The sequence below is a fragment of the Balaenoptera borealis genome (genome assembly GCF_965194805.1).
Source record: "Balaenoptera borealis genome assembly, chromosome: 18".
NCBI lineage: Eukaryota > Metazoa > Chordata > Mammalia > Artiodactyla > Balaenopteridae > Balaenoptera > Balaenoptera borealis.
In genome coordinates this window covers 19168998-19188615 of record NC_138877.1, presented here as the reverse complement: position 1 = coordinate 19188615, position 19618 = coordinate 19168998, and the positions used below count along the sequence as shown (strand labels likewise).

Below are 19618 nucleotides of genomic sequence, written 5' to 3'. Positions count from 1 at the left end.
ACAAAGAATCAGCTCAAAGAAGAAACAGTAACCCCTGTACTTTGCTCAACTCATCTTCCAACCTTAATTTCTTTTTGTGACATTGTGATTTATAAGAAATATACATTTGGTCATCCAGATTACAAAAATACATTTATCTTGTATATTTAGTCTTCACCCACAGTTCCTGTCTCACAGCTCCCAAAACCGGTGGAATATCCTAAGTGTGGAGAATGATAAGGGTATCTTTGGTTATGTGAATGATGTCACTTTTGGAAGCACCTAACGATGATGGGTCTGTTGCCAGAAGAACCAACCACAAGATTAGAGGGTTGGAGGGGAGAGGGGCTGGAGGCTGAATTAACTGCCACTGCCAATGACTTAGACAATCATGACTACGTAATGAAGCCTCCATAAAAACCCAAGAGGACAGCTAATTTTGGCCCCTGTTCAGAGAGTTGCCATGTCGGGGAACCAGAACACTTACATGTGCCACTGTGCCAGGCACCAGGGTCTACGAGGACGGAAGCTCCTTTATTCGGGCTGTTAACTCATATCCTTTAATATCCTTTTATAATAATCAGTAATCTAGTGAGTAAATGGATTTTCTGGATGTCGGGAGACATTCTAGCAGATTAATCAAGCCCAAGGAAGGAATTCCCTGCCGGTCCAGCAGTTAGGACTCTGTGCTTCCACTGCCAAGGGCCCGGGGTTGGATCCCTGGTCGGGGAACTAAGATCCCACGTGCCACATGGCGGGGCCCAAAACAAAGAAAAACCCAAGGAGAGGGTCACGGGAACTTCTGATTTGCAGCAGGTTAATCAGAAGCACAGGTAACAACCCGGGCTTGTGACCAATATCTGAAGTGGAGGGTGGTCTTGTGGGACTGAGACCTTTACCCATGGAATCTGATTCTATCTCCGGATAGGTAGTATCAGAATTGTGTTGGATTCCTGGACACCGTGCTGGCACCCGAGAATTACTTCCTGTTGCGGGATGCACGCACGCACACACACACACACACACACAGGAACTGGGTCCAGGAACTCTCTATTTAGTGGATGTCAGAAACAGGATTTGCAAGAACAGCCCTGGCTCACAGACACATGGTTTTTGAAGATAAAGGATAAAAGGGCAAGGAATGAGGAACCTCTGATTCCTAGACAGCTACGTAGTCACCATGGTATGAAACTGCAGCTGTGCTGCAATCAGTTACTAAAGGTAAAAGTTACCAATGCCGTTTAGAAATGGGAGTAGACCCGACTCCCAAGGAGTTGGCTCAATGGATATATAAGGAAATGCAAAATTAGAAGCAGCACACTAAATAAACAATTCCTGGGACTTCCCTGGTGGTCCAGTAGCTAAGACTCCACGCTCCCAATGCAGGGGGCCTGGGTTTGATCCCTGGTCAGGGAACTAGATCCCACACGCTGCAACAAAGATCCCACGTGCAGCAACGGAGATCCTGCGTGCCGCAACTAAGACCCAGCCCAGCCAAATCGATAAATAAATACTTTTAAATAAATAAATAAACAATTCCCCGCTTATTTCATGTGTAAGAGCCAAAATGAAAATAAAAGAAAGTGCTTGGCCTTGATGCTGATTCAAGCTCAGATTTGGGTCAATCTGAGCTCCAGCCATTAGCCTCAAAGCTGCCTAGAAAGGGAAAAATTATGCAACAGAAAGTACCTCCAGCACCTCTGGGTCACCAAGAAAATAGTTACCAGAGGAGAAGGGCAACAGCAAGAAGCAACTAAAAGCAAGGGAGACAGTGTGAAGGGACTGGCTCACTGTGCGCATCAGCATCAGCAGCTTCCTGAGGAACCTTTACTGAAGCAGGCTGTGAGAGTAACTAACTTAAGGGCTGTGTCTTTGATTTTGAAGGCTGCAGAGCGGAAGCGCATGTCTGGGTTGATGCAGGACCCACTGCTCTCTACCGAACAATCACAGGTGGCTGTACATGATCCAGACACCCAGGAGGTGAGTCCCAAGGAGACAGCCAGGTTGGTGGACTGGATAAAAGCCACTGTGAAGTCTGTTTATCCTGATAAGAGGGATTTCCCAACTCCCCGTATTAATGTCAGATGGAACACCCCAGATGAAGCAGCTGAGACGCTTCGTATGCAAGCCATGTGGGACTGGCTCTGTGATGACTGGGATATTCACCCACTGAATACGCCCATTACCCAGATTATGGTAAATGCTGGGATTAAGGGGGTCCCTGTTACATGGGCACCTCATGTAACTTTACTGCTACAAAATCAAACAGTTTGAGACACCTTATCTAACTTGCTATCTCAACTTCCCCATAGGGGTCTTACTAAGAACATTAATTATGAAAATAGGGAAAGACAAAGGGGAGAATCAAGGGATTCACCCCGGCAGAGTGAAAGTCTTCAAACGGTTGTTACAAAGTGGGATGAATAAATCGGATGCTGATGCAGCTGAAACCAAGGTGTCGCTGCAGCACGACCAGAGACTAGTGAACCAATGGGACCCCATGTTGGTCTCTAAAATTAAAGGGCCCCAAACAAGTCGGCTCTATTTATCCCAGCTTGGAAGGCGATAAAAAGCCAGAAGGTAAAGACTAAGGTTAAGAAAATTGACCAGGAATGCCCTGGGGAAATGGTAAGGAAGATAAAGATTGACCTAAAGGCCAGGATCTTCTGGCCCGACCCCCAGCAAGGCACCCAAGGGCATATGCACATGGGTGGGTGAAACAGCCAGGGGGAGGAGAGGAAACTTTTCTGATACAGGACCCCAACGCACTGTGATTCCAAAACCTGTTGGTGCGTCTTAACAGCTAAGGTTAGAATGGGGGATACAGATGGGTAACAGTTGATGGGACTCAAGTGAAAGTCTGAATGAAAACGGGAGTTTTGGAACAGATTCTGTGTGACGTGGACGCATCCCCCTTACCTGAACGTAGTCTTGGGATGGATATTACATCTGACTGGGGACTGCTTCCCCAACCTAATATTGTAAAACACAAGGCATGTAAATCTGCCCTCAGGCCGGTTTTACTGGGCGCTAGACGGGAACCACTAGAACTGCCTGAGCCCGCACAGCTGCTTGACATAAATACAGAACACCTCGTGGACAGAAAGAGCTCACCATTTTAATTAAAGCTGGAACACTGGTACCAATGCACTCACCGTACGGTAGCCCTGTGAGGCCTGGGGAAAAGGCAGGTGGCTCCTGGGGGTTAACAGTAGGCTATGGAGGCGTAAATAAAGTTGTGCCGCCTACAGCCTCAGCGGTTCCGGACGTGGCTTCTGCCTCAAAGAAGACGCAGCAGGCCAGCAGAAGCTGGAACCCAGGGACTGACCTTGCACATGCTTCCTTCTCAATCTCAGAAAAAAGCCAGCAGCGGTTTGCCTTCATTGGGAAGGATCCCAGTTTACTTTTACCGTGTCGTCACGGGGTTATCTGAACTCACAGGCTTACTGTCACAATTTGGTCAGAAGGGATCTGGACTTGACACAGGTCTCAAGTACAATCATACACTATATTGATGACATTATGATAATGTCGGAAACTGAAAAGCAGGCAAGGAGTGACCTGAATGCCATGGTGACACACATGCCCCACTGGGGCTGGTTAATAAATCCCACAAAGGTCCCAGGGCCTGCCCAAACATTAAAATTCTTAGGAATAACCTGTCGAAGCCACGAAGAACGTTCCACAAGAGACTGAACTAAACTGCTGTCGCTACCCACCCCTAGGACCAAAGAAGCAGCAGCAAGCCAGCATCTGGGTGGTTTATCTGGCATTTGGAGAATACATAGTCCACATCTGGAAACAATGCTAGCTCCCACCTATAAGATTACCCGAAAGACAGATGTATCCGAGTGGGGACCTGTGCAAGAGCAGCCCAGGTCTGAATTAGCAGAGGGCGGCAGCTCTCCCAGTGCTCGTGGGGCTTTACGGCCCCATCAGATATGATTCTGAGGGTATCTGCCACCTGCACTCTGCAACAGGAGCTTATGGCAAACCTGGGAGCACCTCCCGGCAGTGACCACTGGGATTTTAGACCAGAAAATTCCCAGATGCTGCTGTCTGGTACACACCATTTGAGAAAATTAGTAGCCTGGGCATTAATTGAGACTGCCTCAATGACTGAAGGACATAAAATAATCATGAGACCTGAGATGCCCATAACATCTTGGGTGGTGTCGGAGAAGCCCTCTAATAAGAAAGGCAGTGCCCCGAAGAGTTTCATAATAAAACAGAAATGGTTTACAGGGGAGCGTGCTGCTGGGGGAATGCGGGCAGGCGTGAGCAGGGAGCCTCTTTTCATCTAGGACCGACTTTGGAGCTGCCTGAGGAGCTGCTGGAACCCACTGCCTTGTGGACGTGCCCTGTGAAGCTCTAACTGAACAACAAAGAGCCGCTTGCTTTACAGACACAGTTCCAAGGTGAATGGACAACAGCCCATTTGGAGAGTGCCCACATTAAGACCAGTGGATGGCAAGACTGACTGAAGGAGTCAAGAATAAATCAGTGCAGTGGGCTGAACGGCAGGCTGTTTTCCAAGCAGTGATGGAAGAATTAAGCAATGGTAAAAACCCGTATGTTTGGGTCTTTACCAACTCATGGGCTATAGCCAGTAGCCTGGCTGTATGGTCAGGTAGATGAGCAATGGAAACTAGACTGTTAAAGGGATGCCCACATGGGGCATGGCCCTATGGAATTACTCTGGGAATTTAAGAGGCACGTTAAAGTAGGACATGTTGACGCCCATCACAAGCAGGTGACTGGGACCACCAAGTGGACCATTTGGTGCACTCCCTTGAGGCGGCCACCTGGGCCCATGGAATGAATGGCACGGTGGGGCTGCAGCAATGCACAGGTGGGTTCAATCTAGACATATTTCTCTTACACCTTGAGAGGCACAAAATGCCAACAAGAACCATTCTGTCAACAAGAGAGCCAGGGACTGCAGATGGCTATGGGGAAAACTCCCCGGGGGGCGGGGGGGAAGGCCCTGCACAGAGCTAGCAAGGGGATTACACTGGAGCAATGCCAGTAGCCTCAGGGGCTATAAATGGGGTCCTAACAGGAAGAGATCCTTTACTCTGGACTGAGCTTTGCATACCAGGTAGTAGAGGCAAATGCTCAAAATAGTGTTAAAGGATTGGAACAGAAAATACTGTACCTTTTTTTTCCTTTTTGCTCAGACAAATCACTGATTAATGGCATGGGTAAAATAAAGGCATTTTAAGACAGTGTCTCAAAGATTTCTCTCACACCTGCTTCCTTGGGAAGCTACTAGAGATGTGTTTCACCCAAATGAGGGTATAATCCAAGGAGGAAGACACAGGACACAAAAAATAGGGGATCCAGAAAGGACAAAGGATCCAGAAAGGACAAAGAAGGGACATCCGAGGATGACGGTGAAATGAAGTTTTAGGCCAACGACTGTGCAACAGCCTAGAGTGACCAGTCCAGGCTGGAGTACGGGGACAGAACACTCCGGAGAGGTACTGATATGCTCAGAGGTGCCCAGAAGCAATACTGTGCTATAGGGACTTCCCTGGTGGTGCAGTGGTTAAGAATCCGCCTGCTAACCCAGGGGACACGGGTTCGAGCCCTGGTCTGGGAAGATCCCACATGCCGCGGAGCAACTAAGCCCGTGCGCCACAACTACTGAGCCTGCGCTCTAGAGCCCGCGCACCACAACTACTGCAGCCCGTGCGCCTAGAGCCTGTGCTCCGCAACAAGAGAAGCCACCACGATGAGAAGCCCAGGCACTGCAACGAAGAGTAGCCCCCGCTCGCTGCAACTAGAGAAACCCCGCACGCAGCAACGAAGACCCAACACAGCCAAAAATAAAATAAATAAAATTTAAAAAAAAAATACTGGTGCTCGCTTCGGCAGCATATATATACTAAAATTGGAACGATACAGAGAAGATTAGTATGTCCCCTGCGCAAGTATGACACGCAAATTTGTGAAGCGTTCCATATTTTTCTAGTGAGGTGGATGGACCTAGAGTCTGTCATACAGAGTGAAGTAAGTCAGAAAGAGAAAAAAAATACCGTATGCTAACCCATATACGTGGAATTAAAAAAAAAATGGTTATGAAGAACCTAGGGGCAGGACGGGAATAAAGACGCAGACCTACTAGAGAATGGACTTGAGGACATGGGGAGGGGGAAGGGTAAGCTGGGACGAAGTGAGAGAGTGGCATGGACATATATACACTACCAAATGTAAAACAGATAGCTAGTGGGAAGCAGCCGCATAGCACAGGGAGATCAGCTGGGTGCTTTGTGACCACCTAGAGGGGTGGGATAGGGAGGGTGGGAGGGAGATGCAAGAGGGAGGGGATATGGGGATGTATGTATACGTATAGCTGATTCACTTTGTTATAAAGCAGAAACTAACACACCATTGTAAAGCAATTATGCTCCAATAAAGATGTTAAAAAAAAAAAAATACCGCGCTATAGAAGAGTTCCAGCATACGTTTATGACAAACAAGTAAGCCCAGGAAAACAAACAGTTGTATAAGAAAGGAGATGGCTCAGCTATAAATAATACTTATCGAGTCCTAGTAATGTGAACACTGAATACTGATTTAACCAAAATGGTGATATCCCTATAGTGACGCAATAAGGTGAGGGAAGGTAGGAGAAAGAGCTAAATTCTATCTGCTGTTACAAAAAGTCGAAGGATAGTATCTAAAATTAAAAAATTCAGAAATAGCAGTATAAGCATGTTAATTTAAAAATATGAGACTAAATACCAGGAAAAAACACCTGAAGGAGTTAAAAAGTAATTCCACCTGAAGAGCAGTTTCTAAGAGTAAGGAGGAGTGAGGCAGAGTCCTGTTTTCTACTAAAATCCATACACTATTTGATGGTTTAAAGTGTTAAATTGTTTTTAAACTATGTGACTATTTGTAATACTTATAAAATACACACAAATATATGTATCAAACATACATTAAACATCCTATACATCATGTATCATATGTATGTTGTATTAAATGTATTATAACAATCAAAACTGAATTAAAAACAAAAAGAAGACTATTCCCACAAGAAAACCAGTTATTTATATTTGTGTTTTATGTTTATTTATATCTTAATTGTAACATTCAAGATAGTTAAAACTGTAGGATCTGGACTCTGAAAATAATTCCAGAAGTTATAGTTTCCCAAGGTCACCACTTTGAAGAAAACCAAGAATCCGAATGCATATGTTTCAGTATGTTTGCTCCAAAAAAACCGCTTCAGTATTTTATGGTCAGAAATTAATGCCTCATTAAAATTAACATGTGTTAGGAAAACATTAAATCATCAGGTCACAATGGATGACAAGCTGAACCAGTCAGCAAAGAAGCAACTGCTTGAAAGAGCCCGTGTGATGCCAGAAGGCATGATTACACAATGCAGAGGCAAGATAATCACCTCATTATACTCCACACCACTTACACTCTTACCAGACAATCATGCTCACATCTGGATCTCACAGCTTGAGAAAGATGTGGAGAACCTGGGAGTGGATTCAGATGTAAGTTAAAGGCTGTTAAAAAGCTCAATACCAAGACCCACGGTAACATCCGAGGAAGTGTTGATTCCCCAGGCTAGAGACAGAAAGGCAGAGAAGCAAATGCTCCCAAGTGCGCCCTACAGTTTACCCAACAGAAAGCTAGAGAGCAAGAACTAATGTGCCTAAAACATAAAGGGAAGAAGCTGAGTTATATATGACAGATTTTCAGAGAGCTCTGGGTGCCCACAGTACAGATAAATCACCAAGGAAGAATGCAGAGGCCCCTCTGGTGATCTTGGGGAGGCAGAGACGAAAAGAAGAATCTACCCCACATTCTTTCCATATGGCACCCACACGAATGCCAAGGAAAGAACTGAGATTTCTTGAATTCAAGATTCACACAAGGAAAACCAGTACTACCTGTGTTTTAAAAAATGTACCAAGTGGGCTTCCCTGGTGGCGCAGTGGTTAAGAATCCGCCTGCCAATGCAGGGGACACGGGTTTGAGCCCTGGTCCAGGAAGATCCCACATGCTGTGGAGCAACTAAGCCCATGCGCCACAACTACTAAGCCTGCGCTCTAGAGCCTGTGAGCCACAACTACTAAAGCCCGCGTGCCTAGAGCCCGTGCTCCCCAACAAGAGAAGCCACTGCAATGAGAAGCCCGTGCACCGCAACGAAGAGTAGCCCCCTCTCGCCGCAACTGGAGAAAGCCCGCGCACAGCAACAAAGATCCAACGCAGCCAAAAAAAAAAAAAAGTACCAAGTAAAACCTGGACGTTGCCTTGCTACAACAATTCACTGAAAAATTAGGCTGAAGGACCACTTCATCTGCTATAGTTCATCTTCCACAACTTTACGTAAGTTGTCGAAAACCTCAAAAGTTTGCTTAAATTGCAAGTCATCCTATGGTTGTTCCAGAGGGAGCCTGAAGTGTTTAACTTTCACCTGCTTTGTGTACTTCCGCTCAGAAATTAAGAAACAAATCATTCAAAATCCAATATCTGATACAAACCCACTGCCCCTTAGCTTAGAATTAACTGCTCGATTTCCCACAAACAGAAGCTGGACTTATTCCCACTTTACCTTCGGTGCTGAGAAGAACATGTGGTCCACTCCCATAACTAAGGCTCTTAATCTTCTTTCCACATAAGGCTTCCAGCTTTTTGGGTACAAGTGTACTCTGGTTATCTCCAGTTCCTAGACAGTTACTGTAGTTCAGTCCAAATACAAAGACCTGGGAAACAAATAGTTCTCTCTGAGTCACTTGGCCTACAGTTACATAAAGGGTCTCTTCTCCACTCTGAATATAAGACACACTAAAACTCAGTTTGACAGCTCAGTAGCTAGGAAGAAACTGACATGGTTGTTAAGAAACATTCAGGGCTTCACTGGTGGCGCAGTGGTTAAGAATCTGCCTGCCAATGCAGGGGACACGGGTTCGATCCCTGCTCCAGGAAGATCCCACATGCTGCGGAGCAACTAAGCCTGTGCGCCACAACTACTGAGCCTGCGCTCTAGAGCCCACGAGCCACAACTACTGAAGCCCATGTGCCACAACTACTGAAGCCTGCGCACCTAGAGCCCGTGCTAGGCAACAAGAGAAGACACCGCAATGAGAAGCCCTCGCACCGCAACAAAGAGTAGCCCCCGCTCGCGGCAACTAGACAAAGCCCGCGCACAGAAACGGAAGACTCAACGCAGCCAATAAATAAATAAATATATAAATAAATAAATAATAAAAATCTATTTAAAAAAAAGAAACATTCAACCTCTGCTGACTAAAGTTTTAGAATATTTGGCTATACTATGAAACTCAAAGAGTAGTAGGGATGAGGGGTATTAAATCAAGAAACTGAAAGAAAAGACAAATTCTATCAAAGACAACCATCTTTTTGGATTTTAGGCTCTCTTTATGCCCCACTTTTCCTCAGTCTTCACATTGCACACTTTAAAGCTCAACCCCAAAATAAGCCCTAAAATTAAGCCCTGGGTTTTGAGAGACGCTTACCTCGTCATTGTCAGTAACATACAGTGCTTCGCTGGCTGAGGTGCCGAAGACACAAGCTTTCCGAATAGATGCAATTTCTTGAGGTGAGAGCAGAGTGAAGACTGGCCACTTTCCTACATCCACCATGACTCTGGTTTCAAGTAATTCCTAAAAATAAGCCGACATCTTTGCTGTAACAAACAAAGAAAATTCCAAAATAAAAAATTAAATAACCACTAAACTAAAACAAAAAAAGACAATGTTAATAAAAGGAAACAAAAGCTAATTTCAGAATAAACCACCTACTTTTGGTTAAATGGATCGCTCACTTGCTCCAGCAACGTGTCCAATCCTTCCTCTACCTTCAAACCTGTGCCTTTTCCTGTAACGGAAGGAACAACCTGCTAGAACCAACTGTCTGTCTTGCCCACTTACAAGTCAGTGCTCATCTGTCACATACGTGTTTATGTGCAACCTGACAGCAGACAATGGAGAGAAGACATGCCAACTAGATGAAACCAAGGTCTTGTCAGGTATTTTCCCCTCCAGGGTATTGAGATAAAGTTAAAGGTTACAATACTCATTTGTCTAAGGCAGTTAATTCTCAACTAGGAGTGTGTGTGTGTGTGTGTGTTATAAAAATCAGAATCATTATTTCTACCTTCCCACTCTCCCACTACCACCCACAGGATGCCCTGAAAGGCCCTCATCCCTTGTAGAAAATCACTGCCACACTGAGCCACCGTTTAATGATAGAAATGGGACATCCCTCAGATAGCCTGGAGTGGCAAAAACATTAAGAAGCAGTAGCCTAAGATTTACTGGATGAAAACATAATAGAAAGTATTATGTTCTATTCCTAATTTATATGACCACATATATACATGGACATTTCATTTCACACGGAGAAAAGTTATATGAACAAGGGTCAGAGAATTCACCCTCATCTTGGTGTCAGAGCTGATGACTACAGACTTCATGCAAGTAGCAATTAGCTTAAAGAGCACCCTATAAAAAGTAGAGATATATATAAATTTCCATAAAACTCTAAATTTCATCTGTTTTAAGAAGTTTTACACAAAGAATCCTGGTCATAGCTTCAATTCTTCGAGAGTTAAAAAGTATTTCTAAAAAAAAAAAAAAAAAAAAGTATTTCTAGAAAGTCCAGGGGGCTGCACAAAGCACAAAACCTATCATGCCAAGTGAGTTTCCATTCTGGCTCTCACCGCTGGAAACTGAAATAGAACCAAGCAGTTGATAAACACAACCAGGGTTTCCTAATGAGCTACATAACTCATGAAGTTCCTTCCCGCCCACCCTCTTTTCAGACCTCTAAAAATAGCCAAGCGAGCCAAGGTCTTTCTGGCCCCAGAACCTCCAACAGCACCTATAGAAGAGATCCCTGGGGCTTGGGCTTACTTAGCCAGGGCCTCAGTTTCCACCACCGAGGGAGGTTTTATCCATCAGCGCCAGCTTGGATGACAAGGATCAGATGCTTGCAATACTGCAAGGATCACAGCGCATATTCAATAAGCATTAAACACCATCAGGACAGGCTGGTCCCCATCTCTGCATAGCCAGACTCCTGGACTAACATTTGAATGTTCTGAAAAGTGTGCATGAATGTGTATGTATGTGCGTCTGTGCGTGTGTGTGTGTGTGCGTGTGTGTGTTGGTGGGAAGAAATAAAGGACTTCGGGGAGGGTAAAAACTAATACATAAACATGTTAAAAATTTTTTGTTTCAAATGGTACAAAAGGACAGAGGAAAGTAAGTCTCCCTACCATCCCTCCCCAACCCTCTCCTCAAAGGAAACCACTGAAACAACTGATTCTAATTCCTTCCACAGACAGTGTAGATTTACATAGCATTATATGAGTGTGTGGAAGCTTCCCCCCCGCCACTTAACAGTACATCTTTGAAATCATTCCTATTAGCACATATAAGAATTACTTCATTTCTTTTCAATGGTTCTACAGAGCATTCCATTACATCGATTTAACAGCTTACCTGTTTCTACTGGGAGACATTTAAGTCACTTCCAGTCTGTTGCTAACATGAACAATACTGAAACTACTGTTTGCATACACTATATACATGTCTTTTTAATATATGTTTCTAAGACAAATTCCTAAAAATGGAATTGCAGGGTCCAGTCTAATAGCTGTTTTACCTTTAATAGCTATTTCAAATTGTCCTCTGCTAAAGTAGTACCAATGCATAAAAGAACCATCCATGTTGGCAGCCCCTTTCACCTGCATTCTTGCTCATGGTGTATTATCACGGTGTCTCAGTTTTGTTTAAAACTTTAATTTCTCTTATGATGAGTGAGGCTGGGATAATTTTTTAAAAATAATCACAGTCATAGCAACAATAACAACTAACACTTGTTGAGTATTATGTGCCAAGCACTGTTCCAAGTACCTTACATTTATTAATTCATTTAATCCTCACTTTATAGACAAGGAAATGGAGGTAAAGAGACTTTAAGAGTTTGCTCAAACTAGTAAGTGGCAGATTCCAGACCTGAAGCCATGCCACCCGAAGCCAGCATGTGTACCCTTCACCTCTCGGTCTCATGTGATTAATAAGAGTCCAGGTGCCATTCTTTTACATAAAGTCCCTATTTTTCCTACTGGACTGTCATTCTTTTCTTTGTTCTTGATTTATAAATGTTCTTTGTATGGTAAGAAGATTGTCTCAAATGCTTTTAGAAGTAATAGAAAAGATACCCCCCAGGGCGTCCCTGGTGGTGCAGTGGTTAAGAATCTGCCTGCCAATACAGGGGACATGGGTTCGAGCCCTGGTCTGAGAAGATCCCACATGCTGCAGAGCAACTAAGCCCGTGCACCACAACTACTGAGCCTGCGCTCTAGAGCCTGCAAGCCACAACTACTGAGCCTGCAGGCCACAACTACTGAAGCCCGCGGGCCTAGAGCCCGTGCTCCCCAACAAGAGAAGCCACTGCAATGAGAAGCCCATGCACCACAACAAAGAGTAGCCCCCGCTCTCCGCAACTAATGAAAGCCCACGCGCAGCAATGAAGACCCAATGCAGCCAAAAATAAATAAATTAAATAAATTTATAAAAAAAAACAACAGAGGGGGAAAACACAAGAAATGAAACAATGTGGATATCTATAAGCAGGTAGATAAATTCCAAGAAAATCCAGATGCCTATTTTCCTAGAATATGAACTGTATCAAAGCCTGTACCAACTGTATTAAAATTTAATATTTTATGGTAATATACAATTACATTTTAGATGGGGGGGAATAATTACATTGGCCAAAAATATGATTCACCACCTTTAAAATTACAACACAAAAGGATATTACCATTCAAAGTTATACAACTTCCTGACAGCACTACAATTATTCTGAAGTCATTAATCAGTTTACAGGCAACTCTGCCCTAAGGGTTTGGTAATCTGCTGAAAAAAAAATCAAGCTAACTTGCATAATGATGGCTTATTATTCGAACTGAGTTTACCCATTGCTAAATTACTTGAAGCATTATTTTACGAGATATTTCTCCAAACACTTGTAACTTGAGAGTCAATATAAGAGCCAAGTCATATATCTTCCATGTCCACACCCCTCATAAAATCAGAAAGCATCACCAGTAGCCCTGGCCTGGTAGAAAGGACGGAGATTGCTGAGGCCTGGGTTTTAGTTCCAGGTTTACTTTTAATCAAAAGTAACCATGATAACCTTCCTGAGCCTGAGTTTCCCAAAAAGCTGCTCTATAAAAATCTACAATTTTATGTTAAAGATGTAAGGAAGAAGCTATGTGGATTTATGAATGCATGAGAACAACAAAGGCAGTAACACTGGCCAAGCAAGTAATTTACTGCTAGCAACTCAAGAAATTAGTAGGATTCAGCAGTAATTAACCAAGTGCCTAAAGGAAGATAATCCAATGTTTTTCCTTCCCGTGTTACTGTGCATCACAAGGGAAGATGCTAACAAAAAGCTAAACTATGTGCTTATTCCCAAGTAAAAAACAAAAACAAACCAAAACCCCACAAAAACCAAAAGTACTCTGTAAGACTGAAGTATGTTATAAAACAATATGTACTGGGGCTTCCCTGGTGGCACAGGGGTTAAGAATCTGCCTGCCAATGCAGGGGACACAGGTTCAAGCCCTGGTCTAGGAAGATCCCACATGCCGGTGGAGCAACTAAGCCCGTGCGCCACAACTACTGAGCCTGCGCTCTAGAGCCCGCGAGCCACAACTACTGAGCCCGCGTGCCACAACTACTGAAGCCCGTGCGCCTAGAGCCTGTGCTCCACAACAAGAGAAGCCACAGCAATGAGAAGCCCACACACCACAATGAAGAGTAGCCCCCGTCTGCCGCAACTGGAGAAAGCCTGCGCGCAGCAACGAAGACCCTACGTAGCCAAAAATAAAATAAATATATATAAAAAATCAATATGTACTACGTGAATACAATTTTTTTAAGTATAACGTATAAAGAAAAAGGATATACACACACCAAAATGTACTTCTCTGGAGAGACTAGAGGTGATATTTTCTTTTTTGTTTAAATATAGTCCAAATTTCTGTAACACACACTTTGTGATCAAAAATAAACAAGTATTTTATTTTATTTAACATCTTTATTGGAGTATAATTGCTTTACAATGGTGTGTTAGTTTCTGCTCTATAACAAAGTGAATCAGCTATACCTATACATATATCCCCATATCCCCTCCCTCTTGCGTCTCCCTCCCACCCTCCCTATCCCACCCCTCTAGGTGGTCACAAAGCACCCAGCTGATCTCCCTGTGCTATGCGGCTGCTTCCCACTAGCTACCTATTTTACATTTGGTAGTGTATATATATGTCCATGCCACTCTCACTTCGTCCCAGCTTACCCTTCCCCCTCCCCGTGTCCTCAAGTCCATTCTCTACGTTTGCATCTTTATTCCTGTCCTAAGTATTTTAAATGAAATTAAAGCTTATTTTAATTATGTTTACCCCCTAAGCTGTTAAAAGTTTTAAGAGGTATTCTTGCTTTCAATTCACAACCTAGGGTGGCAGAATGTTTCGGGCAAATCTGTAAAATGAGTTTTTAATATAAACTTAAATGTAGAAGGTGTGAATGTAAAAGGGTACAGCCAACATGGAAAACATTATGGAAGCTCCTCAAAAAATTAAACACAGAATTACCATTTGATCTAGCAACTCCACTTCTAGTGTATACCCAAAGATTTTAAAGCAGCAACTCCAGATAGTTGTACAGCAATGTTCAAAGCAACATTATTCACAACAGCCAGAAGATGGAAAACCCAAATATCTATCAACAGATAAATGGATAAACAAAATATGGTATCTACCTACAACGGAATGTTATTCAGCCTTGAAATGAAATACTGACACACAGTACAATAGGAATGAACCTTCAAGACATTATGCTAAGTGAAATACGTCAGAAACAAAAGAATAAATACTGTATGAGTCCACTTACAAGAGGTACCTAGAGTAGTCAAATTCACGGAGACAGAGTAGAATGAGGTTGCCAGGGCCTGGGTGGTATGGGTTTGGGGAGTTATTATTTAATTGATACAGAATTTCAGTCAGGATGATGAGAAAGTTCTGGAGACTGAGAATGATGACACTGGCATAACTTAATGTCATTAAACTGTATACTCAGAAACGGTTAAAATGATAAATTGAATGTTATGTATATTTTACCACAACTTTTAAAAATCAAATAATGATCCCATGGGCTTTTATCAAGCCTGTATTAATAAACTCAAAGATGTATTTTTAAAAATTAAATGTAGAAGTTTCAGACCTAAAAAATAATTCTGGAAAAGTATAATCATAATTCTGTCTTGGGAAGGCAAGCTCAAATTAGGGAAATTCTGAACGGAACGTTTCTAAAAGAAATATCACCTTCTTAGAACTTTCCAGAACTTACAGCAATTCAAACTAGATCAAACTAATTGCCACAATGAACAGGTCCTTCCAGGGCTTGATTGATAATCATAAAAATGAGTTGTAATTAGCATGTCAGTTATGTTAAATAGTTACTTGTGAAGTTCAATGAGATAGTGATTTTTTTGCAACATTATTTTTATCCATTTTATTTAGGAAATACTTTCTCATAAATAGCACTGATATGTTCAGACTGAATTATCACTCGTGCATTAATAGGCGAATCAATGATTTTTTGCTGTATGGAGACAAAGCAAGGACAGAAGAACAGAAAAGAGAAATGGAAGCAGAGATTGGAAAAGAGTTTAATGCTCTCAAAGGATAATATGCCAACCCACTTGGATCTCCTTATTTTCTTTGGCACTTGAAAATACATCCTGTGTTCCCAAAGACTGACTCTGGGTCTGTTAGTACTACAGATCTATATCCCATTCCCTGGGATGGCTTTTCCTAGCGACTGGCACCGTCCCTCAGAGAGCTGGTGGCATGGGGAAGAAAAGGTTATTTCATTTTACACTCTGAAAGCAAATGCAATCAAGAGGACAAACACAGACCTTCCAATTTTAGAAATCTAAATCTAGAACTGGAAGACTGAAGGAGTAATGTAGCAGCCAATCTTTTGATCTCTCCAAGAGCACATTTGTTATCCCTTCCCCTAAGATAACCAAGTGTTAAGAGAGGGTGAGGGGAAGGCCTTGTTTTACTGATCCAGCAAAAATATATTTGAATATGTCTCGAGTTTAAAAAAACAACAGGAAATAGAGAAAATAATATAGGAAAACTGTTTTTGATGAAATAATGGTCTCAATACTAAACAATACCAGAAATTTAGGGTCGCCTTGTAAGCCAGCACGTGGCTTCCACAAAGACCTCGACCCCCAAATTCTAACCAGATGTATTTGGTGCAAAGGAGACTGATGTTACTGATGAGACTTTACACCTCCCAACCCATCTTCTGCTGACCTAAGAGCTTGCTAAGGAAAAGAGGTCAAAACAGAGTGAACAACCCAGAACTGGTTAGCCCCTGAGATTCTGACTCCTTTTCTGGTGTCATCCTTCGGGCATGAAGTGACCTTGTGTCATTCTTTATCTTGGAAGCTGATATCCTCACGGGAAACAGGAAGGACTCTGAATGTTGGGACAATCCATTTAAAATGGCCTGTACGTTCCTCAGCATACAAGCCACAGCCAGGTTTAGACTATTTGAAACAGCAATGTCAAATATGAAAAATGATTTTTTAATTGCAAAAAACTTTAATTAAATTAAAGCACTTACACATAAACCGAAGATTCCTAATAGAGGTTTCCCTATTTTCATAAACTGGATGGGTGATGATTTTACTTATCAGTTTAGTTGCTAACCCACCTTACAATAGGAATTTATTTATAGTTTATGAGCTACTGATAAAGTCTAAGACGCCTTGCCAAAAAAAAACTCTACCGTTATGATAATGTGAACAAAATGATGGTATATATTAATTCTTCTGACAATGACCCCATATACAATAATGCTGGGGGAAATCATAAAGCAATACAATCATGGCCCCTGCCTCTGAGGAACTTCAGGACTAACAGAAAGTCAGTCCTAGTAAGTGGAAACCTAGAATGCAAATGCAAGTGAAATAACTAAGCAAGCAATGAGATACAACATGCAAACATATAGCCCACGTGATACATGCAAATGGAAAAAAATTATGTGCACAACAATTACTATATAAAAATTATGTCTCCCAGAAAACTGTTACATGAAATCCCAGAAGTCAAATTCTCAGTATTGTAAGCATACGACAAAATGTAAGCATTTCCTCAGTGAAGATCATCCAGGTTTCCTGCAGGAACAAGTGTTTTTTCATAGCCTTCTTCCTTTTTCACCAACAGAAGTTCCCATTTGAAGACAAAAGATTTAAGGGTGTGGCCATCTTTCCCTATTTTTGAGTACATTATATTTCAAATCTAAGAAAACTTTCAAATAGAGGAAACAGGAATAGGGTTTGGGGTAAACTTCTGGGGCACAACTTTACAACTCATTACGTCATATATCCACGCTACAGCAAAAGCAATTCAAAAAACCTCTCAAGTTACAGAAGAGCCACATGTTACTCATAGCATTTTCTTCCATACCTATTCTGATGAGCTTTTTGAGACTGAGCAGATGCTACAATTCTGATTTGGACACCAAATGTATTTCCCAGGTCCAGACAAGCCTCTGAAAGAATCAGCCTAAAAGTCTTTTAAATAAAAATACACTTTAAAACCATTTCACCTATTCTCTGGTATAACTACATGAAAGGAGCAAAGTTTCAGAGATTTGCTGAGACACTGATGCTGTTACGGGTAGGACAGCTGTCATCCACTTCTCTTTTCTGCAATATTACTGTACTGCAAGAATGAAAACGAAAGAATGTCCTGAATACTTGACATATTCCACAAAGACTAAGGGACTCTAAGAATGCAGCATTCTCCAGAGGAGTTTCTGCCGTCCTTCATAAAGATGCAGCTGTACAGGTGACAAGGTAACCGTCCTAGTTTCATTTAAAGACCACACGCTGCTGTCTTAGAATTTCCTAACACTCACTGTGATTCCCCTTTGCCTCATCAGTTTCCTTCAAATTCATCACTCGTTTAAGAAGACAACTGTCACCTCCCAACCACCAACAGGTTACTTAACTCGAAGCACAATTTGCAATAATGGCCTCAGGAAGCAATTCTTAAGCCTCATCATCCAAGAGCCTGCTTTCATTTCATTGCACAGAAGCTTTAGGCAATTCTACTAAGTTGGGAATCTGACCGCTCACTGTAAGTGAAGAAAGAATTTTACTGAAGCCAAGTGTTCCGGTTAGCAAAGCAAACAACCCAAGTGGCAACAGCATTAGCAACAAAAAAGAATAACATTCAGGGTTGTGAAGCTGACTATCCTGCTTTTACAAAACATTTTTATTTTCAAAAGGAAACCAGAAAAGAAACCTCCATGATTACAAATAACTTTCTTCTATGGTTTTGTGGGTTTTTTTGCACCAAACATACAGACTTTGCAAAATAGACTACATAAAAATAGATGGGTCAACAATTAAAGAAATGGATAGAACACAATAATAGTTCATTTTATTTTCCTAATAAGTCTAAGGGTGGAATGGAGGGGCCCAAGTTCAAACCTATTTATGATATCGTGAACCTCTCCTATGGGGACATCTTTGAAGTGATTTCATCTACTAGTCTCTGCTGCATGAAAAGTATCAACTGTGCCCTGTAATGGCCTAAAGGCAAACTAAAATTCCAGCAATAGACAGGCAGAACCACACTATATTCACTCCGTAAATGTTTACTGAAAGTCCTCTAGGTAAACATGACACACAGCCAACATCACCCCCAGCAGAACTTCCATGTGGTCAGGGGGGTCTAGGCACATAAACAGATGCTCACCACAGTGTGGCCATGCTCTGACCGGGAGGTTCGGATGCTACTCAATCACCAGAATCGGGAAGTGTCAAGTACCTGAAGAGAAGGCAGGCACCTGGAACAGTGACCATATATGCCAGGTGAAAGTCTGGTGGAGGAACTGAAAGAAATTCAGCACAGTTGTAGCCAAAAAGCTTAGACTATCCAAAGAGCAACACGTAACCACTGAAGGATCTTAAGCAGGGACGTGGCGTGATCAGGTGTACGTCTGTGAAAGATACTTTGGCAGAATGTAGAGACTAGATGGGGGTGATGGGGGAGACATACTCAGAGCCTAAGGTGGCTGCAGTAACCAGGAAAGAAAGCATGGAAGCCTATGCCAGGGAAACGCAAGTGGGGAAAACAGGTAGACTCAAAAGCATTCTGTAACTGACTGAATGGGAGGAGGGAGCTGGATAAGGAAAAAGGCAGAGCCAAGGCTTACACTCAGATGCTCAGCTTAGCAGTGAGTGATCTGTAATGCCACTTACTATGGTAGAGAAAACACAGCTAGTTTCAGGGGGAGATGAGGAATTCTACTCTGGACATTTTACCTTTAGCTACCTGTGGGATATCAAAGTAGGTATGTCCAATAGATAGATTTATAAAGCTGAAGATCAAGAACGATCTGTATAGATATATACATATATGTATAGCCAATCACTTTGCTGTACACCTGAAACTAACACAATATTTGTAAATCAACTATACTTCAATAAAAAGAATAATAATTTTAAAAAGAAAGAGATCTGGATTGGAGATTTGGCTATC

At 42.4% G+C, this 19618-nt stretch overlaps 1 protein-coding gene across 17 annotated transcripts in view; it reads right to left on the bottom strand.

The window, feature by feature from the left end:
* Positions 1–19618, bottom strand: part of RCBTB1 (RCC1 and BTB domain containing protein 1) — a 73004-nt gene that overhangs the window by 31826 nt on the left and 21560 nt on the right. For 6 of the 17 annotated variants that reach the window (XM_082365491.1, XM_082365496.1, XM_082365498.1 and 3 more), the window contains 2 exons: positions 9489–9635; positions 8564–8714 (listed from right to left, as the gene is read on the bottom strand). In XM_082365491.1, coding sequence (XP_082221617.1) covers positions 8564–8714; positions 9489–9614 — 277 coding nt within the window. In that variant the 5' untranslated portion in view covers positions 9615–9635. Of the gene's footprint in view, positions 1–8563; positions 8715–9488; positions 9659–9773; positions 9850–19618 lie in introns of those variants that run through there. The other 11 variants (XM_082365502.1, XM_082365499.1, XM_082365500.1 and 8 more) reach the window with 4 other exon arrangements.